The sequence below is a fragment of the Felis catus genome, chromosome C1 (genome assembly GCF_018350175.1).
Source record: "Felis catus isolate Fca126 chromosome C1, F.catus_Fca126_mat1.0, whole genome shotgun sequence".
Taxonomy (NCBI): domain Eukaryota; kingdom Metazoa; phylum Chordata; class Mammalia; order Carnivora; family Felidae; genus Felis; species Felis catus.
In genome coordinates this window covers 923857-951452 of record NC_058375.1, presented here as the reverse complement: position 1 = coordinate 951452, position 27596 = coordinate 923857, and the positions used below count along the sequence as shown (strand labels likewise).

Genomic DNA, 27596 nt, shown 5'->3' with positions numbered 1-27596 from the left:
CACGCCCGCTCTCTCTCTTTCTCAAAAATACAGAAACATCAACAAAGCTGAACATACTCTTTCCATGCGATCCAGCGGTCACACTCCTCAGGATTTACCCAAAGGAACTGAACGCTTCCGTCCACATGGAACCCGGCACACGGAGGCCTACAGCAGCTTCGCTGATCACTGCCCAAACTTGGAACCAACCACAACATCTTTCAGCAGGTGATGGATAAATTAACTGCGGCACACTCAGACAATGGGTGTTATTCAGCACCAACAACAAATGAGCTCTCAAGCCATGAAAACACAGAGGAGGCTTGAATGCATGTCACTAAGTGAAAGGAGCCAATCTGAAGGCTACACACTGTAGGATTCCAACTACGTGACGTTCTGGAAAAGGCAAAACCATGGAGACGGTAAAGAGATCAGTGGTGGCCAGGGATTGGGGGAGGGAGGGGTGAGCAGGTGGAGAACTTAAGATACCACGATGGTGGACACATGTCCTCACACTGTGTAAACCCACACATTGTACGACGCCGAGAGTAGCCCCAACGTTAACTGTGGACGGTGTTGTAACAGGTCCCTACAGGCTCATGGACGGTCGCGGAGGCTCAGACAGTGGGGCAGGCTGTGCGTGTGTGGGTGCTGGAGACATACGGGAATGATTGCTCTGCGAACCGAAATAGCTCTAAAACAATAAAAGCTTCATCAAAAGAATCATTTAAAAAAGATTAAGTGAGGGGCGCCTGGGTGGCCCAGCCGGTTAAGCGACTGACTCTTGTTCTTGGCTTGGGTCTGGACCTCAGGGTTGTTAAATTCAAGCTCCGCTTCGGGCTCCGTGCTGGGCACGGAGCCTACTTAACAACAAACAAGCAAGTAAATAAATAATAAGTAAGTAATAAAAAAGGTTAAGTGGTAAATTTTATATCAGGTGAGTTTTGAAAATCATAATTACCAGGGAAGACGCGTGAGGGGAGGGTGGCGGGATGCGGGCATGGCGCTGTCTGCCAAGACGCTCTGCATGGCCAACGATCACCACCCACCTGCCTCCCGGTTTCGAAGCACAAGCAGTTATTCTGAAGAAAAAGGACAGCGGGTGATGACGGCGAGCGGCGTGACCTAGAACGCGGGAGCGGCACCGCCCATGGTGGCTGTTCTCAGGCGGGTGACGCCAAATCGGGCCCGACACCTCACACGCCTGCAGGGCTTTACGACGTGGGTGCAGAGGACGTAACATTCACACGATGGGTGCCTCCAACGAGGGCTCTGACAACAACATAATGGGGCAAGCTCACCCCAAAGAGCAGTGAGACTGGTCCCCCACAAGGGGACCCAGAGCACTCTGAAGCCCGACCCACCTCAGACGAAAGCAATGGGGTGAGATTCTCCCCAAATTTCAAAACAATCCTCAACAGTTATGCGGCATAACCAGTAATAATTAGGAGGCTGGAAAAAAGGATTTTGTGAGTGGCCAAGAAGTAAAATTCTGTCAACCAAAGGACAGGGGCATGGAGGTAACGGTCACTGAGGCTTCTCTATAGAAAATACCGGAAAGCTGCCGTGAGAAGGCCGAGTGTTGACCCTTCGAAAATACTGACGAGAAAGAAGTCTAGAATCGTGCCCAGCGGGTGTTTACTGCAGGGTGTAAGTTGCGTTCTTTTTCTGGATTTGGGGGTACTTGTGGCGATCGTTGGTATTTAATTCATCATTTACTTTGATCTCTGTTCTTCTAAAGACACAAACATGATCCTATTACTAAAAAGGTGGGCGAGGGTCAGACATTAACAAGGGCATACAGGGGCGCCTGGGTGGCGCAGTCGGTGAAGCGTCCGACTTCAGCCAGGTCACGATCTCGCGGTCCGTGAGTTCGAGCCCCGCGTCAGGCTCTGGGCTGATGGCTCAGAGCCTGGAGCCTGTTTCCGATTCTGTGTCTCCCTCTCTCTCTGCCCCTCCCCCGTTCATGCTCTGTCTCTCTCTGTCCCAAAAATAAATAAATGTTGAAAAAAAAAATTAAAAAAAAAAAAAAAACAAGGGCATACACACACAGAGACCCTTCGTAGGAGAACACGCACTCACGCTCCCGTGTTCACGAAGAGACACACGGGAGCGACGGAACCGCCTAAAGGGGACTGAGTAACCTTTTCATGCAGTTTTTATTTCTGGATCAGGTTAATGGTTTATACAACCCACACGTATGAGAAACGAGGATGCCAGAAATGCCCTAAAACTACACGACCAGGAAAAACATAAACCCAAGGGACGGCCAGGCTGACACCAGCTCCGGGACAACCCCTGAAAATGTGTGCCCAGGCAGGCACACAAAGTGCAGGGAACAGAGGCACAGAAGCCCCGACCCGCGCGCAGAGGCCTTGGCTCTGGCCACCAGATCTGGACCCCTCGTGTCTGCCTATGCGGCTGCACGGTGGGAGAGGCAGGGGCAGGGCTGGGGCTGGGGGCTGCGTGGGGTCGGGGGCTTCCTGAGGAACACTGCAGGGGCTGGCCTGCAGAATGAGTGGGGGTCCCGGAAGCAACTGGGCCAGGAAGCAGCAAAATGCTCCAAAACTCGGAAACGTCAGAGCCCGCGCGCTCGATGTGGGAGGCTTTGAGCCTGAGTATCAATCGCAACCCAAGTGCAGTTTCATACATTCGAGTGTTAGGAAACCCTCCAGTCCGTGTGGGTCCTGCACATGTTTTTGTAACCAGGCTGGGGAGGAGGCGCTCTCCCCGCAGCAGGATGCCAGCCAGTGCGGGGGAAGGGTCCCCGGCATCCCAGCACCTGAGTCTGGCAAAGCCACCAGTCGATGCCGAAACCGTCTGCGAGGCCCTCGTGCTTGAATGGAAACCACCAGCGCATCGGCCGGGAGCATCTGCAGATACTAAAGTGTTTTCAAAAAAGTACAATGAACAAAAACCTGGTTTGGCAAAGACTGGGGGTTTTGGCCCCTGCCGCTGGCCGGCCGCAGGACCACAGGGATGGCCGCCCCTCGGAGCCCGGTTCTGAAGGTCTGCGGACACATCTGGCAAAATGCCACCGCAAAGGCGCCCCAGGTGTTGGCTAAGAACCCCCAGGGGCCGTGGGAACACAGGCCAACTCCACGTCCTCATCTTCACTTCAAATATGCAAAAAAAAAAAAAAAAAAATCAAAAATCAAAAATACCATCGATGAAGTTTTCGTTAGAAAAACACCATCCAAGGAAGTATAATTTAAGGGCCGGCTGGCAGGACCCACAGGCGCAGCGACGCGGACCTGCCTCTCCCTCAGGACCTTTCTGCCACTCCCACGACTCCGCCCTCCTGCCACGCTGCAGTGCCCACCTGAGCTGGTTCAGACAGCCCGGGAGCACCTCTGTGCACTCACCTGGCTCGCTCATCGCTGGCCCAGCCCCACCTAGACTCACAGGGCAGGGTGGGGAGAGCCCACAGCAGGCTCGGGCTGGTCACCGTGGGGTGCAAGCCCCACACCTGTGAAAGGCCCGCCTCCAGTGCCTGGCCCCACATCTGACCTCCACTTGGTGACGCAGTGCAGCCATACAGGCCTAACTCTGAGTGGCCTGCGTGGCGAGGCACCCAGAGGTAGTGGACCCCGAATGTCCTCAGCACAGACAGCAGGGCTGCAGACCAGCCAGCCACACGTGTCCTACCATGGCGGGGGGGTGGGGGGGGCAGGGGTAGCTGGCTAAGCCCGGTGAGGCCCGGGGACAGACCCCAGGGTGCCGGGAGCCCCTGCTGGAGAGCCCTGGGTACAAGCTATCCCCACAGTTAGACCGTCTCTGCCTCCTTCAATCTCTCAACGGGGTGGAGGGGTTCCCTGAGCCTCTCTGGGAGAGCCGCACAGCTCAGGGACGTTACCAGACGAGCAGAGAGTGGTGCCACAAAGCACGCTTGGGTCACGAACACCCTAAAATCAAGACAGACCGAAGGATTTTAACCTAAGATTCAGTTTCCGAGTCCGCGTGGCAACTGACCTGTAAGAAACAACCACTTTGTGCACGTGTTATCTGAAAAGGCTATTAAAACCCTCCAAATTGTTTGATATGCTAACTTTCCCCCTGCGTTTCAGCGACAGGCTGACCTCGAAGCAGATGGGCATATCCAGCCGGCTGCCCCACGCCCAAGGGCGCCCGACATCACCGAGGTTGGCAGTGGAGTGGCCACCCTCACCCTCAAGGTTTTGTTTTGTTTTTTTGGACAGGAGTCATTAGAATTAAATTTAAATTTTGTCATTAACATTCCTTATGTTAACATGTAACAGGCTTAAAACGCTTGAATGAATTACTATTTCCCTTTTAAAGTTTCAAATGCAATCAATGCTAGATGAAGACCACATATCCAAAGGTCTCAGATCCTCAGGTTTTTGTGAGTGTGAGGAGGGTGCTGCGGCTGCTGACCAGGGCGGCAGGTGGGCCAAGGGGGCCGGGGGCTGGAATTGGAAAGGAGGGGTCCACGCGGCCCCTCCCTCGAGACAGCGCGTTCTCCCTAAGTCCTGTCCCTCCAGGGTCCCAGGGCAGGGTCCAGTCCAAGACCCAGACGCTTCCAGAGAGTGAGGTGGGACAGAAGCATTTAGGACTGGTGTCACTATCTCCATGTCACTTCATCGGCAGCCCTATTAAGATAGAAGGAGGGGGCGCCTGGGGGGCTCAGTCAGCTGAGCGTCTGACTTCAGCTCAGGTCATGAACTCACGGTTCGTGGATTCGAGCCCCGCGTTGGGCTCTGTGCTGACAGCTCGGAGCCTGGAGCCTGCTTCGGATTCTGTCTCCCCTCTGTCTCTGCCCCTCCACTGCTCACACTCTTTCTCTGTCTCTCAAAGGTAAATAAACATTAAAAAAAAAAAAAAAAGACATGAGGAGAAGGAGAGCAGAGGGGATGTGAGAAGCCGGCAGGCGCAGCGTGCTGTCCCTCCAATGCAGCGCCCAGGGTGCGCTGCCCCAGAGGCTGTTGTCACCAGGCCCACCATCACATGTTATGGGCCCTGCGCTGAAGGGGGACAGCCCAGGGCCAATCGGAAAGGTGTCCTTTTCAGAGCTGCAGCGACCAGCCCACCAGGGCCTGGTCACCTGTCACCTCCCAGACCTCCTTCTCGACGGGGGAAGCCCCTCTCCAGGGACACCTGCAGGGCTGTGCCCAGCTCTCAGGAGCCAATCGTGCCTTCAGCGAAGTCCTGGTGGTAGCTTGGAATCCGTCCAGGTGGGAGTGTCTACACCCGACCAACAGGGAAAGAGACAAACCAGGTCGGCCCTGTCCTTTCCCCAGAGAGCGGGCGGCTGAACGTTCCCAGCACACCACTGCTTCTATCACAGGATCAACTAATCTCAGATCCACAAAATGATCAGCCGTGGTCTCCATACCAGTTCACGTTCCTTCCTGGTGAAGGTAAGCAAAGCCAGGTCAGACAGTCAGACGGATGCTTGAAAGATGCACGTTACCAAGTCTGCCCTGAATGGCCGCTCGGGGAGCCCCCCAAGCCCCCGCCGCGCACGCTTCCGCCTCATGACAGGCACAGCACCGGAGTGGAGACAAGGCGCCCAGGATGGGTGGGGCAGGTGGGAGCACCTTCCCCGGTGCAACGACGCAGGGTCCAGCTGGGGACTTCAGTTGGAACCACGACAACCTTGATCAAGCCTGTTTTAATGTCACCGTGGAACAGAATCACGCGATGGAAGAGAAGTGAGCAGGCTTACAAAGCAGAAGCGTCCCCATCGAAGCTTGGCTGCTCTGTCCAGGACTGAACTACCGTGAAGGCTGATCAGGGCACCGCCTCGGTCTCCTGAGACTAAGCAAAAAGTGCCATGTGTCCCCGAGAAGCTCCAGAGGTAAAGGGACGTGAGGGAGAGCCTGTGTCCGGGGCGGGCGACTGGGCAGTGTGTCTGGGCCTGTGGGTCCAGGCCCGGCTCCTCCTCCGTCCTGGCTGGAAGGGGGCGCAGAGATCCCCCTCCTTGCCTGCCCCCTGGGGGCCGCAGGAGCACCCTCCCGGGCCCTCATCGCTCCCCGGGGCCAACTCGCAGCCACGAGAACAGTGCCAGCTGTGACACCCGCACCCATGAGCCCACACTGACCGAGACAGATGTTGGTGTAGAAATAAACAGAGCCAAGAGTCAACCCTCGGTGCGGAACCCAGGTAATTCATACAGACGTCCCTCAGAGAGGGGGTGTGCCTCCCTGCCCTCAGGTGTGGACTGTGCGGTGACATCCCTCCCAAGAGGGAACGGGGTCGGCGGCAGACACAGCCCAGCCGGGTGATCGGGGCCACAGCACAGTGACAGGCCGTGTTGGGAGTGGGGACCGGTGATTCGATGAGAGAACGCTCCGCCTCTAGGGTTTCCTCCCCAAAACCCACACCCTGGTCCAACCACGAGAAAAACATCCGAGAAACACAAATCAAGAGACGCTGTGACCAGCAAAACACCTGACCAGCAACCGTCAAAAACGCCGCGGTCATCCAGAAAAAGCAAAGTCTGAGAAACTGTCACAGCTCAGAGGAGCCCACGGAGACGGGGGAACTAAGTGCCTGTCATGTGGGGTCAGAAAGAGGATATGGAGGAAAATGAAGAAAATCTGGATGAAGTGTGGACCTTAGCTAACGGTAACCTATTGAAATTGGTTAGTTCCCTGCAACATACACACCAACGCAGGCATCGGTAATGGGAGAACTATGGTACTCTGTGCTATCTTCCGAGTTCTCAGAAAATCCACAAGTGCTGTAAAAAATAAAGTCTATTCACACACACACACACGCACACACACACACACGCACACCCGTGTGGCCGAAACACCTGGGTGTCCACCCAGCTGCACCTTCTCAAATCCACTCAGGGACAGGAGTGTGAGAGTCACCACCAGCCGACAAAGGAAAATGAGTCACAGCCGCTCCTGGAAGGCCCTGGCCTCGTCCTGGTCCCGTGGTGATTCAGGGCCCTCGGGACGTGCTGATGATGCACAGCATCCACGCACGCCCACGTCCGTCGTGAAGACGTCTCTGACCCCAGTCCTCCTGCATAATTTAGCCTCAGGAAGGTATAATCTAGATGGTGTCCAGGTAAACACAGCAGCAGGGACACAACTATTTACTCGCATTCCCTCCCAAGACCAAAGCCAGAGGGAGGAAAACACCGATAAAAAGAGCAGCAAAGGAAGGAGCAGCCCTACGTGGGGACCTGGAAAGCAGAAGGCCCGGCAGTCAGCAGGGGACCGGGCGGAACGGGACGCCAAAAAGCCCCCAAAAAGCCCGGGAGTCCAAAGCTCCACGTGCCAGGGAGTGGGGCGCCCACGGCGCAGGCTCCCAACCTCTAAAGGGGAGGCCCCGTCCTCACCCGGCGCAGCGGGCGGACCGTGGGCTCAGCCCGGGGGATGGCGGCGTCCCCTCACCCAGGTGGGGCACCCCGGCCCCTGCCCAGGAAGGGTGCCCCCCTGGCCACCATACTCTGGCCTCCCCCAGCTCTGCAGTGCCCCCCGTGTCAACACAGGCAGACAACGAAAGGTCACCCAGGGGCTGCGGAAACCTTCCCAGGCCAAAACGAAGGGAGGAAAAGAACTTTGGCGGAAACAGAGCCGTGTCGGGAGCCAAACGAAACACCGGACGAGACTTCGCCACTCACTCAACTGCACAACTGTCATTCCTGTCTGTCACCACTCCGAGCTCACACCGCGCTGCCCTGACTCCCCCAGTCTTCACGGCGATGGGGAGTCACGCCCAGGGTCTGGACCGCAGGGTGGACAGGGCTGTGACCTCGGTCATGTGGCTGGCAAGGGGCAGAGTGGGCCCTTGCACTGCAGCAAAGAGCATAAACTCGGGCCCAGCCGTGGGGCACAAGTCTCAGTTCCGTGTGGCTGTGATTTGGGAAAATCGCTTGACCTCTCTCTGCCTCAGGTGCCGTTGTCACAGGATGGAGACAACAGTGTATCCTTCACTGGGCCATCGTGAGGGTGACTCCAGCTCATACGTGGGAGCCTTGAACCAGCACAGTGCTCGAGAACTTGCACAGTTACATCATGGGGGCCCTTGCCATAATTAATAACCTCAAACAAATGATGTGATCTCCCACCTCTGAAACAAGAGAAGGTTACTATTTTAAAAAGGAACTGTCAAGGGCACCTGGGTAACTCAGTTGAGCATCTGACTCCTGATTTCAGCTTGAGGTATTGAGCCCTATGTCAGGCTCTGCGCCTGTTATTAAAAAAATAACAACAACAGAAAAAAAAAGAAAGAAAGAAACTTTCAGGACACAAAAAAGAGCTCTTGGAAATTAAAAACTACGGACAAGACAACACACTCAAAGATGGTTAAGACATGAAATATGGAACATATCTCCTAGAAAATAAAACTTCTCCTAGAAGTGGAAAATAGACAAGAAAATTAGAGGATCAGTCTAAGAGTGCCAATGAATGACCCACAGTAGCTCCAGGAAAAGGTGATAGCATGAGAGGAAATCATCAACGAAATAAATAAAGCCTCCCATGCCTGAATGTCTTCAGTTTCCATACGGGAACTTCCCAGCACAAGAGACAAAAAAGGCCACATCAAGACACATCATAATGAATCCTGAAAACACTGAAGACAAAGAAAAGGTCCTAGACACTTTCAGGAGAAAAGAAAACACACACACACACACACACACACACACACACACACACACACACGTCAAAATGGCTCTTGACTTCTCAATTGGACTGGAAGCTAGAAGATGCTGGTACAAGCCCTTCAAAGCTCTGGAAGGGGTGCCTGGGGGCTCAGTCGGTTAAGCATCCGACTTCAGCTCAGGTCATGATCTCGCAGTCCTTGAGTTTGAGCCCCGCGTCGGACTCTGTGCTGACAGCTTGGAGCCTGGAGCCTGCTTCAGATTCTGGGTCTCCCTCTCTCTCTGCCCCTCCCCCGCTTGCGCTCTGTCTGTCTCTCAAAAATGAATAAACATTAAAAAAGCTCTGAGAAAGGGGCACTTGGGTGGCTCAGTCAGTAAGTTGTCTGACTCTTAATTTTGGCTCAGGTCATGATCTCAGGGTTCGTGAGATCGACCCCCCTGTCAGGTTCCACCCTGAGAGTGTGGGGCCTGCTTGGGATACTCTCTCTCCCTCTCTCTCTGTCCCTGCCCCGCTTGCTCTTGCTCTCGCTCAAAATAAATAGATAAAAAAAATTAAAATGCTTGGGGAAAACGGTTTCCAATACAGGATTCTATACCTAGCTCAACTATCATGAAAAGTACGGTTAGCGCAAAAGCACTTGTAAACCAGATCTCAAAACATCTACTTCCAGGCTGCCTTTCTCAGAAAGTCTGTGAAGGATGTCTGAACCAGAGATTAAGCCAAGAGAGGGGATGGTGGGGCCAGGGACGGAGGAAGCAGGCAAAGAAGAGGGGCAAGGGGTTACCCAGGATGATGGCAGAAGAGGCCCCAGGACAGACTGTGCCAAGGCCCTGGAGGCACCAGAAGGGATATGGTGCAGACATCAAGGGGGTGGGGGCTACCCTGCTGGAAAAATTACATGCAAATTTGAGATAAGACTTCTAGAAAACTCCATGAAAAAAAAAGGCAATTATTATTTCCAAGAAAAACTAAAAGTTGTACTAAAAAAATGTAATTCTAGTGGCTCGTGACTATCTTTGGAATCCGCCATAACGTGAACACTCAGTGATTAAACAATAAATGGTGATCTAACACTATTTTGGGGGCAGAAGAAGGGAGAACTGACCTATTCCAGAGACAGAGGGGAACAGGTAATGTCCCAAACAGAACAGTCTAGAAACAGCAGCATAAACGTGTCATTTAGAAATCTGGAAATAAATGCCAAGAACCCGCTCAGATTGAAAGTGAGCTCCTCCAGGAGGTGGAAGGGGCAGAGATACCTGTTCTGTCCCTTTAAACCACAAAGGACTATTCAACACCTTAAGACAGAAATATATCAAACTCAAAATCAAATCCAAAATATGAGAATAACATACAATACAAACTTTATACACAAGCCTTTAGCGGTAACGGCATGGTTCCCTCACCAGGACAAGGCACGTCCAACCTATGCCCGACGTGACTTTGTTCAGTTCCTTCCACAATCCCAGCTCACAAATGGGTAAACAGAGGCACGGCATCAGGGTGCCATCAGGGGCCAAGTGAACAGGCAGCCCTGGTGGGCGCCGACCACCCACCCGCTCTCCACCTGGGGCCCTTCACCCCAGCGACGCTCCATATTGCTACAAATCAAATCATTTTAAATTTCCCAGAAGAGAAGTCAAAAAAGCAAACTGAAAACACACACACACACACACACACACACACACACACTCAAACCACCAAACTGAACAATAAAACATAAATTCAGGGTCCCCTCCACCCACCGACATCGTGGATACTGTCTCTCGTTCACCCAGCGAACGCGCAGGCAGCAGCGTGAGGCTGGGTCAGCAGGCGTCTCTGTCCGACTGCACGCAGAGCGCCTTTGAAAGATTCCTTAGCTGTCAGCTAGGCATTCCTGCCTCTCCTGGTTCTGAACCTTGCTCAGGGGAAGTGGCAGAGCTGCCGGGTCACAGTCCGGCTCCCTGGGGTGGGGACAAATCGGCCGGGTCATCCTGGAGGCCTCAAAGACACAGGAGACTCGGAGACCAGTCGTAGATGAAGTGCCCTACTCTACCTATTTAGGATAATCCTAAAAATAAGCTGCCACTCCAAATACACCTGTGGGGGTTTTGCGGCGCTGTCTTCCGTGCTGTACTTTATTACCAAAAACAATCTCAACGCTGGATGAGAAATTGGTTCAGAAGGCTTACTTTGCTTTTCTGTCCCTCCCATAAAGCAACACACACTTACAGAGTGGGCTCCCTGGGCCTAGAGCTGGGACCCCACAGGAACACAAAAGGCCCATCCAACTCTTAGGGGCAGTGGTTGTGGAGGCAGTGGCCCTAAGTGCCACTCACTCTGCAAGAGCAAGGGAAACGGCACAAGCAAAGGCCCTGTGGCAGCAGGGATTAATTAAGCAAGACCAGCCAGACCCACCCAGACCCTGGCCCCTAAACTCCTCTTTGCCGTGAGCAAGGAAGGGGGAGACACAAAAAGTAAACTTTCTCGGGATGCCTGGGTGGCTCAGTCAGTTAAGGGTCTGACTTCGGCTCAGGTCACGATCTCACGGTTCATGGGTTCGAGCCCCACGTCGGCACGTCAGTTCCTGCGCTGACAGCTCAGAGCCTGGAGCTACTTCAGATGCTGTGTCTCCCTCTCTCTCTGCCCCTCCCCCACTCGCACTCTCTCTCTCTCTCTCTCTCTCTCTCTCTCTCTCTCTCTCTCTCTCCATGTCTCATAAATGAATAAACATTTAAAAAATTAAAAAAAAAAAAACACCTTTGTTCGTTGGATATAAACACCAAAGACACGTCAAACCTGGAATAGAGGTTTATCCTCAGTAGGACTGGGCTGGCTCCCCCTCTCCCCAGAAAAGCGTGTCCCTGAAACAGCTCCCAGTCCTGGGAAAGGAAACCCCTTTGGCCTGCTCTTTGGACCCTCAGAAGTCTGGAGCCTGACCCCAGGCACCCGCCGCCCTGAGCTCCGACCCGGTGGCTCGACCCACAGGGGCTCAGTCTGTAACATCTGGGTGGTCAGACGAGATGTGGCCTTTGCCACTACACAAACAGCAGAGGGGACAAGGCAGGAATATGGACGGCTTCGGGGACAGGGAGTGCCCACTGGAACTACGGACAAGCCCACGTCCGCACCACGGTGACACCTGACAGGAGGGACTGAGGGCAGCATCCACCGTGCGGAGGGAACCGTCCAGGGCTCTCGGCTGCTCTGGGTGACCGACTGGTGTCCAGGCGGCCCAGAGCCGATGTCTGGAAGGTCAGCAGGACCACACTCCCCGCAGAGTTGGGCAAACGGCACACACAACTCCTTTCGTGACTGTCAGCGGCTCTGAACTTTGTGATGGCACCTTGTCGGCGGCTGACGCGCTAAGACAGGAGGGATACGAGACCCCACGCGGATTTGACCAGGACAGACACAGGTGAAACACAGCCCAGACCCCTCTGACGGCAGCAACACACACTGGGGGTCTTTTGGGGGGTTCGCTCCCCCAACCTGTCCCTGCTCTTTGGCTCTGACCAAACCCTGTTGAGGCCCTGGAAGCCACCTGCTCAGGCCCAGCTCCGGGTCCCCCCGCAATGGGTCAGCACCGTGAGGGTTCACATCGGCCGCACACTAGCAGCACGTGACCACACGGAAGGAAAGAGGCCAAGATGTCCCAGACATCCCAAGAAACTATGACACAGCTAATTTCTCCTCATTGGCAAGCACACACGTGAGCCGACACCCCTGCTCCCTCTCCTCTCCCACGCACCCATCAGCACACCCTGAATTTCCTAATTCAAGGACCAAAACTAACGAGTTACCCCTGTGACCCGGGCTGGCAGCACAGAGACGATCCCTCCTGCTCCTGGGGGAGGGGTGGGCTTGCTCAGAGGCCTCCCCATCACCCCGGCACCGGCACCGTCCACATGAGGGGCCATCCCATCCACCCCGGCAGCCCGTCCCCCCAGGCCGTCAGCTCCCCGCCAGCCCCAGGGAGGGGGGGGTTGCCTGCTGTGGTTGTTTTCTGGGTTTTTTTGTTGTTGTTGTTGTTTTTTTACAAAAACACCTTGCAAAATGGACGTCAGAAATCACCCCCGTTCCCACATCCCCACCAGCAACCGAGCGGCCCCTAGGCGCATCTGGGTCTACCTCCGACCATCTCAGCACGGAAAACCGGACGCTGGCCCCACACTCATCGCCGACACCCGAGGACCCCAACGGAGCGAGCCGGGCACGTCAACACCGGCCGAGCCGCCCAGACTCCGACACGACGCTGTCGTCAACGCGAACACGGGGCCGGGACCGGCAGGGGCACGCACAGCGGGAGCAGCCCTGCGGGGCCCGGTGCGGGGAGGCAGGTGCTGGCCGCGGCCGGGGGCGGCGGCCCCGCGGACCCCTCGCCCGCAGCGATGCGGAGGGAGCAGCCGGCGGCGCTCACGCACGGTCACGGCGGACTGGAGTCGCCCGGACGAGCCCCCCCGCCGCAGCCACGCTCCCCGCGGCCAGAGCCCCCCGAGGACCGCGAGGCCGTTCATCTCCCGGGGCCGCCCGGCCGCGCTGACAGGCCGCGCGTCGCTTCCCGGGGATACGTTTCCTTCCGGCACCCCCCCGCGTCGGCAGCTCCTCCGGGGCCTGTCAGCTCGGAAACAGGAGCCTCCGGCCGCCCCGCCGCCGCATCCCTGCCCCCGGCGCCCGTGGCTGGAACATCTGTGCGGCGCCGAGGCTGCGGGCCAGGCCGCCGGCCGGGACCCAGCCGCCGGGCAGCATCGCCGCCTCGCGCGGGGCCTGCGGCCCCGGACAGAAAGGCACAAGCGATGTGCATTACTCACCGGGCTTTCTTCCCCCCCCTGCTCGGCACAGGGTTCTTTATGCTCTACGGAGCGGTGGGCGTGAAGGGAGGCATCTTCCTAACCCTCCCTGCGCCGGCGCTGCCCTCCGCTCCCCTCCGGGCCCACCGCGGGCAGGGTGCGCTCAACGGCGAGGAGCAGGTATTTAAAGGCAGGCTGGCCGGCCCGTCCCCCGCCTCTCACATCCCTGCCTCCTCGTGTCTCCAGGCCGGGTGGTACCCGGCTCCCCTGGGAAGCTGGGGCCGGCAGCTGAGGCACCAACTAAAACACGGCCTGGATACCGAGGAGCTGACGTCACATGAAAACAAGCATCTCTGCATTAGGACGGTCCTGAAAGAGGACGCGGGGCAGCGGCCACAAGGAGGGCAGCTCGGCCTCAGAGCCTTTGGAGTGCTGTGTCCGTGGGGACAGGGCCCAGGCGGCTGTGCCCCCCCCCCGGGTCAGGCCCCCGGGCAGGGTGCGGGAAAGCAGAGGCCTTTTGAGTGCGAGTGACCCCCCCACACACACACCGCCCCGCCGGGTCCAGAGCCTCAGAACGCGTCCCGAGGCCTGGGTGCCGTGGCCCCAGAAGGGAAGGGGGACAGAAGCCACGGTCCCGGCCATCGTGGCTACAGGGGAGCCCACCCCCAATTCCCTCCAGTTCCCAAAAACCCCAGGAAAAAGACACTGTCAGCCTAGGCCGGGGAGCTCGTCCAGCCTGCCTGGAGTCATTGGACTTGCAATGACCCTCCATGGCCGGGATTCACGCTGGGGGCTGGGGGCACAGGGGGCACCTCTCCCCTACCGAGCACCAAAACACACCCTGCCCGGGACCTGCACACGCCTGGTTCGAACATCCCCACCCACCACTTACAAACATGCGCCGGGGCTCCCACATCTGTGCTCGCTCCTGCACACGAACAGACTCAGGGCCAAAGCTCTGGGTTCAAATTCCAGCCCCGTCAGTCACTCACAGTGGGGCCTGAAGTCACTTGGGGGCTCCAATCACCCTGCCGCTGAGTGGCCACGGGAAGGCATTTCACACACCGCGAGCCGTGAAGGTAACACTGAGGCTCCCCCCGAGGCCCAGGGCCCCCGAGTCTCCACCACAGGGAGCGAGGGCTGGGGGACACAGGCTCGGGGCTCCAAGCATCAAGTTAAGAATGGCTTGTAATTTCTCAAGAACGTGGAATTTACACAAAACACGCATTTGAGAAATTTCAGCCCCTGTGGCTCATCTGTCTAAGGCAGCTGAGGCGCTGGGGCACAGACCGCTTGATTACTACCTGGCCTTTCCAGAAAGTGTGCAGACCCCTGGCTGAGACTACAAAGTCGTAAAGTAACTGAACCACCACGTCTACACAGGGCTCAGCGGGAAACCCCAACGTAGCCCAAGTCCACCGCAAGCAAAGCCTTGAGCTTTAGGGCACAGCCCCTGTCCTCCAGCCAAGCGTACACTTCAATCCGGACCAGAACATCCAGTTTCGAAGATCTCAGAAAACCCAGGCTCAACTGGCCGGCTGCTAATTCTATCTAACGGAAGCCCGAAGCCGGTACTAGTTGGATGACTAGCTTTGAGTTTGTTGCAAGTAATTTGAGACAAAGGTGAATGAAACACCATTTTTATGAAAACAATAGACACACCTATAAATAGCAGGGAATGGGCATATTCCAGAAGGACTATGCGTCCGAGGGCTTCAGCCCCCAAGTCCCTGCTCCACCAACTGGTCCAACCTAGAGCCCCTCACCCCCGGGCTCTTCCCTCCTCCCAGTACTGCCGACAACCCTCCTGCAGGGCCAAACGCACCCACAACAGCCCGCAGGGCCCTAATACGCCTGACCAGCTGGGCGGGCTGGGGGTGTGGGCAAGCTGGCCTCGCCGCAGACTCAGCTCGCTCCTGGAGCCCCCGCGCGGCCCCTCGAGGTGGCCACTAGTACAGACCCCTTTACAGGGAAAGGAAGCCCAGGGAGGCACGCCCACCTGCCTGAAGCCACACAGCAGGCTCACCTCGGAGCTGAGGGTTGGACCAGCAGCACTGTGAGCACCCGCGTGTTACACCCACCACCTTCTCCGGTCTCACGAACACACTTCTTACACCACAGACTCTACACCCGGCCGGTGTGTGGGTCACGCCCAGCCAAGTCCCCCTCCCTGAGTAACCCTGCCTCCAGGCAGCCGTCCAGCCTCAGGGAAGCTTCTACCCAGACTGTGCCCTGGGCCATGGGCGGGGCAGGCAGGAGCCAGAGAGCAGGGCCAGGGGAGTGAGGCTGGGCCTGGCCCGGGGGGCCTGGCCCGGGGGTCCTGCCCCGGCCCAGCAAGAGGTTCTCTGCCACCCCCTTCCCGTCACCACAGCTCTTCCCCACCAGCCCCAACCCAGCCCCTATTTTGGGGCCACTGCTCCTCTGAGCCTCTGGACAGATGTGTCCAGGTGAGCCCAGCGTCCCCCCACACAGGTCAGCAACATTTGTCAGCCTGTGTCAGGACACCCGCCTTTAAAATCTCAATCTCAGGCTGTGGAAACCTTCCTTCCCGGGAGTGGAAGTGGAAATGGCCTGGGGCCGGGCCTGTTACCACCCGCCCCACAGCAGCTGGTAGGAGGAGGACTTCAAAAGCTCCCAAACGCCTGGGGCTCCCGACAGGTGAGGAAGCCTGTCCCAGCCACAGGGCAGCAGACAAAGGGCAGATAAAGGCAAGCTCACATCTTCGTCCTGGCCAACCCCAGACCCACAGGGTCACGCTGGGGGGTGGGTCTGACCTCTCAGGGTCCTGACCCAGATACAACCTCCCTTCAACCACAGAGGCCTTGCCCCAGGGGCCAGGCTCAGGCCCAGAAGCCACTTCTGCTGCCCCTGCCCAGGAAGGGAGCGTGTCTACAGGGCCCAGTCCAGCTCTAAGTCAGGTGAGACTCCTCCTCCTCCAGGAAGCCCCCTTGGGACATCACAGAGGCCCCGGCCGGGAGCCTCTCTCACTGTCAGGATGGGCCCCTCTTGTTAACAGCATTGAAGTCCACCACCTGGGCCTCAGTCCTCTACGGACATGCTGAATAAGCACTTACTGAGCACATACAATCCCATCACTCGAGTTGTTTTACAGACAGAGGCGGAGTCACGGACACTCGGGGGAGGAGCTGGAGGGAAGAGGCAGCGGCCACCACCAGGAGCCAAGAGTCCGAAGGCGCCCTCTTGGAGCCCCCTGCTCAGACTTCAGGCCTCAGACCCAGGCAGGGCAACGCTGTGCTGCGCTGGTGGCCCTTGGCTGCAGCAGCCCTGGGGCTGGGGAGTCAGAGAGGGGCGGCCCCTCCCAGGAAGGGACCTCAGACCCCGCCCACCATCAAGCCCACGCAGCCTCCGCTGTCTCGCCCTCGCCCTCACGGGCTGGCCCCACCCCCTTCACCTGGTGACACCTCCAGTTAAGAGCACTGCTCTGCTGTTTGTCACAGTGACCGTCTGCTTCCAGGGAGCCATGGCCCAGGCGTGTGTGATACATTAGTAACGTCCCCCCCACTCCCAAGTGAGACAGTTGCTGCATCTTGCGGGGTAAAAAAGCCCAGGTTCGGGGCGCTTGCGTGGCTCAGTTGGTTAAGCGTCCGACTTCAGCTCAGGTCATGATCTCACAGTTCGTGAGTTCGAGCCCCGCGTCCGGCTCTGTGCTGACAGCTCAGAGCCTGGAGTCTGCTTCACATTCTGTGTCTCCCTCTCTCTCTGCCCCTTCCATGCTCATGCTCTGTCTCCCTCTGTCTCAAAAATAAATAAACATTAAAAAAAAAAAAAAAAAAAAGCCCAGGTTCCCTGAGCCCCAGGTACAAACCAGAGCCAGGTGTGCTGCATCTCGGGCCCAAGAGCTGGGGCCACTCGAGACGCATGCATGTTCCAGACGGATCAAAGACCTAAACGCAAAAAACAAAAGTCTGCCCTTTGGGGTAGCCAGAAAGGAAAATATTAACAGATTTGAACATGCAAAACTCACAACAATAACATTTCTGCGTGACCGGAGGTACAAAAAGGCATGAGACAGAGGAGCGGCTTGGGCGACGACGTCTGCCTTGCACACCAGTGCCGGGAAGAGCCGCCCGAATGAGAACCGGCGGGTGTGGCTGTGAACGGAGCTGCGCACGGGGAGTGAGGCCCAGCCTCTCGCGAGGCCACAGAGCCCCTCTGTGCAGCCACCACCTTCCTCTCGGCCTCGGGTGGCCTGGAACGGCAGGTAGGCGTCCCACACTGTTTCTGGGCCTCAACAAACTGCTAGGGTCACCCCAGGCCTGCCTCACTGCGGGTCCCCTCAGGGCCACGGGGCCACAGGCACCTCTCCCACAGAGCCCTGGCCGCCCAAACTGCCAGGATTCTTAATTCCTTATTGTGCCACAGGCCTCGTCCCAGAAAGCCCCGGAAACGTGCTGCCACTCGGTGGGAGGGACCCTCCTGGGTCACTCGGCTCCTGCGGGGCCCTCGTTGCTGACGGCAGGGAGGCTGGCCTCGCAGCCGAACCCCCAGAGCACATTCACCCCATCACTTTCACCCGACAGGCAACCTCAGGCAACTGAGGTCAGCTCGCACGGGACCCGGGGCTGGACTGAAGTCAGGCCGCCTCTAAAGGGGGGACGCTCAGGGGACCCTGCTGACAGTTCACCCCGATGATGCCTCAGCACGTACAAACTGTACGGTGTGGCCAAAACCAAGCTACCCGTTCGGGACTTTTGAAGCCTGGAGCCCGCGGGAGAATGTTCACAGCAGGGCTCTCCAGAAAGAGCAGCCGGGGAAACAGCCAAGTGCCCGCCAGCACGCGAACGGATAAACACACTGCGGGAGATCCAGATCCAGACAGAAGGTAATAAGGACACAGAGGTCTTCACACAACAACCCAAGGCGACCTCACAGACACGCACAACGCTCCGCTCAACAGCCGCACCACGTTCTCAGGCGTCCGCGGGACATCCTCTGGGACACCACAGGTGAGGCCGTGAGTCTCAATGGATTTTAAAAGATAAATGTCACACAAAGTGTCTTCTCCGACCACAGCAGGACGGAGTCAGAAGCAAATCACAGAAGGAAATCTGGAAAAGTCGCCCCTGTCCACCAATGAGACGGCGGATGGATCAAAAGAGAAATCACAAGGGAAATAAAACAAACTTAGAGACGGACGAAACCAGAGGCGCGGGGCGCGGGGGGGCCCTGCCGCTGTGAAGCCAACACCAACACCGGAAACCAAGGACGGTCGCCCGCCAGCCAGCTAAATTCTCGACTTACGGAACTGGAAGAAGATGGAACTAACCCGAAGCTAGCAGGAAGAAGGAAATAACAAGGATGGAAAATACAGAAACAATAGGAAAAAAAAAATCAATGAAAACAAGAGTTGGTTCTTTGAAAAGATCAACAGAATTGACAAACTTTTGGGGCTCCTGGGTGGCTCAGTCGGTTGAGCGTCCGACTTTGGCTCAGGTCACAATCTCGCAGTTCGTGGGTTCCAGCCCCGCGTCAGGCTCTGTGCTGACAGCTCAGAGCCTGGAGCCTGCTTCTGATTCTGTGTCTCCCTCTCTCTCTGCCCCTCCCCACTCATACACTGTCTTCTGTCTCTCAAAAATAAATAAGAAACATTAAAAAAAAAAAAACAAGGATCTCTCAAGGGGCGCCTGGGTGGGTCAGTCGGTTAAGCGTCCAACTTTGGCTCAGGTCACGATCTCACGGCTCATGAGTTCAAGCCCTGCATCAGACTCTGTGCTGACAGCTCAGAGCCTGGAGCCTGCTTCAGATTCTCTCTCTCTCTCTCTCTCTCTCTCTCTCTCTCTCTCGCTCGCTCGCTCTCTCTGCCCCTCCCCCACTCATTCTCTCTCAAGAATAAACATTAAAATAATTAAAAAATAAAATAAAACATGGCTTCTATAAATAAATGAATAAAATTTTAAAAAGGATTTCTCTATAAAATAAACATTAAAAAAAAAAGAAATAGGAAATATAAACAGACCTACAATCAGTAAAGAGATTGAATCAATAATCAAAGATCTCCCGACAAAGAAGGCCCTGGCCCAGACAGCTTCACTGGTGAATTCTACAGAACATTTAAAGACCTAACATCTATCCTTCTCAAACTTTTCCAAAACGCTGAAGAGGAGGGAAATCTGTGAACTCATTCTAGGAGGCCGGCGTAACCCGATACCAAGCCAGGTAGAGACACTACAGGAAGAGAAAACTACAGACCAGTATTCTTATGATCACTGATGCAAAAGGAAACAGAACTCAGCACCATAGCGCGTGACCAAGTGGGGTTTGCCCCAGAACGCAGCAATGGCTCCACATGGGAGCGACCAATCGGTGCGATACACATGAACAGAATGGAGGGAAAAGCCACACAACCACACGGTCAGCTCCACTGACAAAGAAAGGGCATTTCATGAAGATAAAAATCCTTTCATGATAAAAATACTCAACAAACAATGGACAGAACAATATGGCAGATGGGGAGGCGGAGAGGAGGAGAACAGGGGAGCTGCTGGCTGAGAGATGGCTGTCGATGGTGGGTGTGGGGACACTGGGGACTGGGAAGGTCTCAGGAACCGTGTAAGGAAGTTCCTAGAGCAATCCGGACCCTTCACACACCCTGATTTCCAGCCGAGCACCAAATCTCTCCAGTCTTTGTTAGATTCACACAAAGTTCTAGTCACTGGAGGTGGTGGCTTAGGGTGGGAGCTCCTGGAAAGTCTGGCGTTGTCTGGTTTTAGACAGATTCACGCTGTAGACGTGGACACTATAAATGTTTCCAATCTAAATAGGCAGTTTTTATTTAGGCCTAGAGATGCTAGAAGACCTCAGGCTGAAGCTGCTGAATTTCTGCATGTTAGAGTTCCCAACTGCACGGAACGTAGTTCCATATCCTCTTGACAAAAATTACTTCTTTTATTTACTTATTTTTTTAAGTTTAGTTATTTTTGAGAGAGACGGAGACAGCATGAGCTGGGTAGGGGCAGAGAGAGAGAGAGAGAGAGAGAGAGAGAGAGAGAATCCCAAGCAGGATCCATGCCGCCAGCACAGAGCCCCCAAGGGGCACGAACTCACGAACCCGTGACATCATGACCTGAGCTGAAACCCAGACGCTTAAGCGCTTAACCGACTGAGCCACCCAGGCCCCCAAGTGACTTCACCTTTAAAACAACAACAACAAAATCCTCGGCAAACAAGGAACAGAAGGCACCACGCGTGTTTTCTCCCCCCAGCGCCAAGCAGTGAACTCAATTCTGATGCTCTCTACCTGAAGTCAGCACCAGATCCCACAGGTGAAGGGTTCGGTCTACGAGACCGCCGCCTCCCCACTTCAGAGGCCAGTCACCAATCCAGGCTGTCAACTGTGTGCTGTCGACCGAATGGCTACAGATGACGCATTCCCTCAACCCCTCCCAGGTGGGATTAATTTGCTGGAGTGACTGGATTAACTCGGCAACAGACGGACGGAAGAGATCCACAGGGCAAGGTGTGGGGGAAGGGCGTGGGGCTTCCACACTCTCTAGACAAGCCCCTGTCCCCACATCTCCCTGTGTCACCGCCAGACACCGCCCCCACCCACCCTCCTGACGGGTTTTACGGAGGCATGATGGATTCAACCTCCAGCCCTTCTCTCCTCCCAAAAGGTCAGGGGGTAAGACTATAAACTGCTCTAGTCACTAGGTCTTTCTGGTCGCAGCCCCATCCTGAGGCTATCTAGAGGCCCCACCCCAAACCCCCTCATTATCATAAATTCTAATGTGTTCAAAAGGTACTCTTAAAGAATGACACTCCCATGACAAAGAATGACAAAAGACACTCGCCTTGCCCAGGAGATTCCCAGGGACTCAGGAGCTCAGCCAGAAATTGGCGACAAAGACCACATACAAGTCTCATTATGGCCACAAAGGAAACTACGCGCCTCGACCTGGTAAAAGCCATATATGAGCATCCCCGCAAGCATCTCCCTGAGTGCTCAAAGACTGAAAGCATTTCCTCCAAGATCAGGAACAAGGCAAGGATGCCTGCTCCCCTCTCCCACACACTAGAAGTTCTAACGGGAGCAGTCAGGCAAGAAAAAGGAATAAATAAAAGCATATCCATTGGAGAGGGAAGAGTAAAATGATCTCTGTTCACAGATGATACAGAAAACACTAACGATTCCACAAAAAAGGCGTCGGAACTAATACACAAATTCAGCAAAACAGCAGGATGCAAAGCCAACACCAGGATCAGCTGCATTTTTATACACAAGCAACGAGCAACCCGAAAAAAGAAATTCAGAAAACGCTTCCATCTTACGATAGCATGAAGAGTAAAGTGCCTACTAAACCCACGAAGGAGGTCAAAGACTTGCACGCTGAAAACTACAACATCGTGCTGAAAGTACAGACAACAAAAGTAAACATCCGCGTGTACGGGCCGGAAGGCTTCGCGGCGGCGTCGCGTGAATACCACCCGAACCAACCAAAGATTCCACGCAACCCCTAGCAAGAGCCCAACGACATGTTTTTGCTGAAACAGAAATCCTCATCCTAAAAATCATCTCCAGGGACCCAGAACAGCCAAACCATCTTGCAAAGGAACAAAGCCGGAGCCCTCACACTCCCCGATTTCAAGACGTGCTACAGTAACCAAAACGGCGTGATGTTGGCATAAAAACAGACTTTCGACGTCCAAGAGAACAGACAGTCCAGAAGCCAACCCTCCCACGCCGGTCAGGTGACTCTTGAGAAGGGCCGTTCAATGGGGAGAGGTTGGTCTTTTCAACAAACAGGCACTGGGAACACTGGACGTCCCCATGCCAAAGAAGGAAGCTGGACCCCTACACCTCACGCCATGTACGAAAATTAACCCCAAATGCATCAGAGACCTCAATGTAACGCCTGAAATTATAAAACTCTTAGAAGAAAACGTAGGATAAAACCTGACCACATTGTAGTCGACAGTTTCTTGGATGGGATACCAAAACCAGAGGCAAAAACAACAAAAACAGACAAACTGGACTTCATGAAAAGTTAACAGTTTTGTGCATCAAGAGACACGATCCAGAGCGGAAAGACGACCCACAGAGTGGGAGAAAGTATGTGCAACCATACAGCTGATGAAGGATTAAAACCCAGAATGTAAAAGGACTCCCCAAACCCAGGAGCAGAAACATTAACAACCGCACTCAAAAACGGACCAAGGACACAAACGGACATTCTCCAAAGAACACACCGCGTGGCCAAGAAGCCCAGGAAAAGATGCTCAGCGTCACTCACCCTCAGGGAAATGCGGGTCAGCACTACGAGAGGCCCCCTGACACCCATGGGGATGCTTCAGAAAACGGAGGGGCACCTGGGCTTCTCAGTCGGTTGAGCATCTGACTCTTGATTTCGGCTCAGGTTATGATCCCAGGGTCGGGGGATGGAGCCCCGCGTGGGGCTCTGTGCTGAGTGTGGAGTCTGCTTAAGATTCTCTCTCTCTCTTCCTCTGCCCCTCTCCCCCACTCGCTCACTCACTAAAATTAAAAAAAAAAAAAAAAAGGAATTGGAAACTGGTAAGTGCTGGTGAGGATGTGGGGAAATTGGGACCCTGTGCACAGCTGGTGGGAACAGTGTGGAAGCCAGTGTGGCAACAGAAACACCTTACGACCCAGCATCTCCACTTCTGAGTATATATCACCCCCCCCCAAAATTGAAAGCAAGATCTAAGAGATATTTGTACATTTGTGTTCACAGCAGCACGATTCACAAGAGCTGAAGCAAGGGAGCGACCCAGTGTCCACCTGTGGCTGATAAACCAAACGTGGTCCATACATATGATGGAATATCATTCAGCCTTAGAAACACAAGGAAATCCTGTGATGCTACAGGTCATACGCTATGTGGATGAACCTTGAGGACGTTCTGCTACGTAAAATAAACCAGTCACAAAAAGACAAATCCTGTTTGACTCCACTTATGTGAGGTACTTCGACTAGTCAAAGTCATAGAACGGAGAGTGGCAGGGTGGCCACCAGGGGCTGGGGGAGGTGCCGGTGGGAACAGAGCTTCAATTTTTTTTTTTTTTTAACGTTTGTGTATTTATTTTGAAAGAGGGAGAGAATAAGCAGGAGCAGAGGAGGGGCAGAGAGAGAAGGAGAGAGAGAGAATCCCAAGCAGGTTCCCTGCTGTCAGTGCAGAGCCAGACGTGGGGCTCAAATTCACGAACCGTGAAATCACTACCTGAGCTGAGATCCAGAGTCCAGAGCCTGGGAGATGGATGGTGCTGACTGTTGCGTAACAGGGTGAATGTGATTAATATCAACGAACCAGCCACTTAGAAATGGTCAAGGGGGGGGCGCCTGGGTGGCGCAGTCGGTTAAGCGTCCGACTTCAGCCAGGTCACGATCTCGCGGTCCGTGAGTTCGAGCCCCGCGTCAGGCTCTGGGCTGATGGCTCAGAGCCTGGAGCCTGTTTCCGATTCTGTGTCTCCCTCTCTCTCTGACCCTCCCCCATTCATGCTCTGTCTCTCTCTGTCTCAAAAATAAATAAACGTTAAAAAAAAAAAAAAAATGGTCAAGGGGCACCTGGGGGACATCCAACTCCTGATTTCGGTTCAGGTCATGATCTCATGGTTCACGGGATCGAGCCCCACGTCGGGCTCTGTGCTGACAGCATGGAGTCTGCTTGGGATTCTCTCTCTCCCTTTGTCCCTCCCCTGCTCACACCCATGCACTCTCTCTCAAAATAAATAAACTTAAAAAAATGGTCAAGACGGCAAGTCTTACGCTGTATGTAATTTACCACAGTAAAAAACCGGGAAAAGAAGCAACGTGGTTTTGACATGCACCATAACAGGGATGAAGGTGGAAAATGTCATGCTAAGGGACAGAGGTCAGTGACAAAGTGCACCTCCCATGACTCCATTTACAGGAAATGTCCAAAGCAGGTAAATCCAGAGCCAGAGCGACAAGCCGTGGCCGTGGGGGGCTGGGTGGAGCAGGGAATGGGGAGTGGCCGCCGAAGGGCGGGAGGGAGAGGTGGCACAACACTGGATGTCCTAACTGCCACAGAGTCACTCGCTCCACAGTGGCCAAAACAGTGCATTTTATGTTATGTGTACTTTACACGATCTTGTGTAACTCTATAAAAACGACTAAGTTCAGATTAACAACCCGAATAGAATGTGCTGGACGGTGTTTTGCTGAAAGTGGACACAGGCCAGATGGTGCAGGGTGGCCCTTCCAGCTGGACGTGCCCAGGTGCCACCGCGGGACTGCACTTCTGCCGCCCGTCCGTCCATCAGTCCGTCCAGCCCTCCTCACGTGGTCCCGACACAGCTCCGGGGCGCCACTCACCTGGCACCTGTCTGACCCTTCTCGCTCCCCAGGCATCAGGCGTGCTGACCAATAACACTGGATGTGAGTGCCCACGCAGGCACCAAAATCTCACCGCACACCGTGGCCATCGGTGACCAGAACGGATTTTTTCTTGGCATTAAAATCAAGCCAAAAGAGCAAAATATCGGGGAGAAGTCCAACACTCAAAGAGCCCAGAGCCCAGGGGACCCGCGTGAGGAAGGCGTTCTGCTCACACACTCCTGGCCAGCAGGGTGAGGCAGCCCTTGTCCTGTGTGCCCGGTGCAGGGATGTGGGTGTGTGCGGCCGGGATCCGTGCGCAGGGGGAGACAGCACCTGTCAGCCGGCCTCAGCCCCTCCCTGGGACCGGCTGCCTCCAGGTGCCGGCGGTATGATCAGCAAGGCTGAGTGGTCATCAAAGCTCCAGAGCCACCCCTCGAAGCATCTCAAGGACAGTGCTTTCTAGAAGCTCCCTACATTCTCTGCATTCCTGCACAGCGACACAGCCACTGCCCGGCACTCCCACGTCTACCGCGCTGGGGGCAGAAACCCCGCACCCTCCTGCACTCCAGAGGCTGAGCCCACACAAGGCCAGGTCAACTCCCATCGACAGCTGGGTGCCCCTCTGCGGAGGGGGCTCCTGCGGGAGGGCCCACCCCCGGCTGGCAGGTCGGCCCTCTGGCCTCCATGGCTCACGGGCCAGCCCCTCTCCCACCCCCTCCTCAGTTTCCTGGCCTCCAACTCTCAAGCTGCAGTCTCACCTGGCCCGCCCTGCCCCCGGCTCCCCCTCTGAGCATTTGGGTGTTTATCTGGCCGTCGCCCGCCTCCCAGCTGGGAGGTCCTGGGGCTCCTGCTGCCCGCACCCGGCCTGGCAGCGCCGGGCGCGGAGGCACAGGCACGACTGAATGAAGGAACGTGCCCCTATAGCTTCTTCCGCTCTCCCCGAAACCGTCCCCCACGTCCAGCACCCGCCCACCCACCAGGGCAGCGCGTCCAGCCAGCCCCGCGGCAGTTCTGGCCCCGTCAGACCACCCTGCTCCACTCCTGCCAGGATTCCACAGCCTTGCTGGCTGCCCTTTCAGGGTCCCCAGTTCTCTCTGGAAGCCCCAAGGCCACTCCCCAATCACCAGCCACTCTCTCCTCGACACGAAGGGTCCCCGAGTCTATCTTCAGCCCCAGTGCTTTAAGCCCAACGCTCACGCACACAACCCACTCAATACCTCCACCGGGTCCGGGGGGCCGCAGGAACTCAGCACAGACCAAGGGACCCGACAAGAGGCTGACCCAGAGCCCGCCCCTGGGTCCCCTGTTGGGAAGGGGCTGAGGGGAGCCCAACGCGCAGGCACCCAGGCCGGCCCGGAGGTCAGTGCTTACAACACAGAGGGCAGGGCACCGGGCCCGGGGAGGGTCTGGGTGGCTGGTGAGTGATTTACGCCCCACATGAGTGCCCTGTCTTCAAGGACAGGGCGGGACGGAAGTGCTCTGCCTGTTTGGGGTCCGATGGCCCCTGGGACGAGGTCAGAAGCTCTCCTCCGGCCCCACCGCTCCTGGGACTCCATCCCCTACCAACAGCCCCACGAGGAGACGGCCTGGGGAGGGGGCAAACGACCAGGATCTCCTCAGGGAGATCAGGGCTTTCCTGGACTTTTCCTTCCGGCACCGATGGACAGGCCAGCGCCGGGAGGGCAGCACTCGCTAGCCACGCACAAAGACAACGGCAACCACGTGAGGCCGCATCAGCCACGCGCTCTGCCCCCGGTCGCTGCAGGAGGATACGTGTTCCTAAGCCACGGGCCACACAAGGCACTCATCTCCACATTCCCGACACGACGGACCACGAATTCGAGCCAGAACACGCAACACGAGTCACGGGAAAATGTACTCACTGTGTTCTCCCGGACAAGGCATGCCTGGCTGCTCGGGGATGCTGGGGAACACTGGACAGAGGGAGAGAGAGCAGTCTGTCATTCGGCGCACTTTGCGGAAGGTCCTGCTCCGAGTCGGGCTTCGCACACAAAGGCCACGTGGCTGACAAGCCCCCTCTGAGGAGATGCTCACGGGGCACAACCGTGGAAGCCCAACCACACCGACGTCAAACCCCCTTTCACGGGAATTCAAAGTCCACTGAAAACTTCGGGGCAAAAGCCGTCGGGGGACTCAGACAGAGCCGCCCAAGGAAGCCGGCCGGTGCGCAGCAGTGAGCCAGCACGGATGGGAGGGGGGACACACACCTCCTTCACAGAGGGACTTTGGAAAGCACATTAGATTCCACTTCGTACTCAAGTGGAATCAAAATGAAGTATCTTAAAATATACCCTGGGCTTCCATAATAGATTATTAAAACAGAAGCTTACAAAGTATTAAACCCTAGCTGAAACAACAACCCTTCCCTTAATCTAGAAAATAGAAGTGGCTTTTTAAAGCACCTTAGCCGACAGCGTCCCGTCCCGGCAGCAACTTAAGTGAGTTTACCGCCAGGAAGTGGGCGGGGCGAGACCTCCAGTTTATAAACCACATTTGCATAAAGAGCCTCAACCGATCCTGTACCCACCCACTACCCCAGTAGCAAGGACAATGATGGTCCCACAGAAACCCTGGTCCTGAGCTCTGGTCGCTGCCCGCTCGCCCCGCATAGAAGGGAATGCAGACGTGGCTGGTCGGCCACAGCTGCCAGAACCACGCTCAGAACACCCTACAGAACCCCGAAAGTAGGGGCGCCTGGGTGGCTCAGTCGGTTGAGCGTCCGACTTCAGCTCAGGTCACGATCTCGCGGTCCGTGAGTTCGAGCCCCGCGTCGATCTCGCGGTCCGTGAGTTCGAGCTCGCGTCGGGCTCTGTGCTGACAGCTCAGAGCCTGGTGCTGCTTCCGATTCTGTGTCTCCCTCTCTCTCTGCCCCTCCCCCGTTCATGCTCTGTCTCTCTCTGTCTCAAAAGTAAATTAAAAAAAAATTTT

General features: G+C 55.8%; 1 protein-coding gene across 3 annotated transcripts in view; it reads right to left on the bottom strand.

The window, feature by feature from the left end:
• PRKCZ (protein kinase C zeta) overlaps positions 1-27596 on the bottom strand; it is a 100029-nt gene that overhangs the window by 67719 nt on the left and 4714 nt on the right. The window contains exon 4 of one of the 3 annotated variants that reach the window (XM_023257963.2): positions 26531-26581. In XM_023257963.2, coding sequence (XP_023113731.1) covers positions 26531-26581 — 51 coding nt within the window. Of the gene's footprint in view, positions 1-12674; positions 12700-16407; positions 16442-26530; positions 26582-27596 lie in introns of those variants that run through there. The other 2 variants (XM_045034939.1, XM_019836008.3) reach the window with 2 other exon arrangements.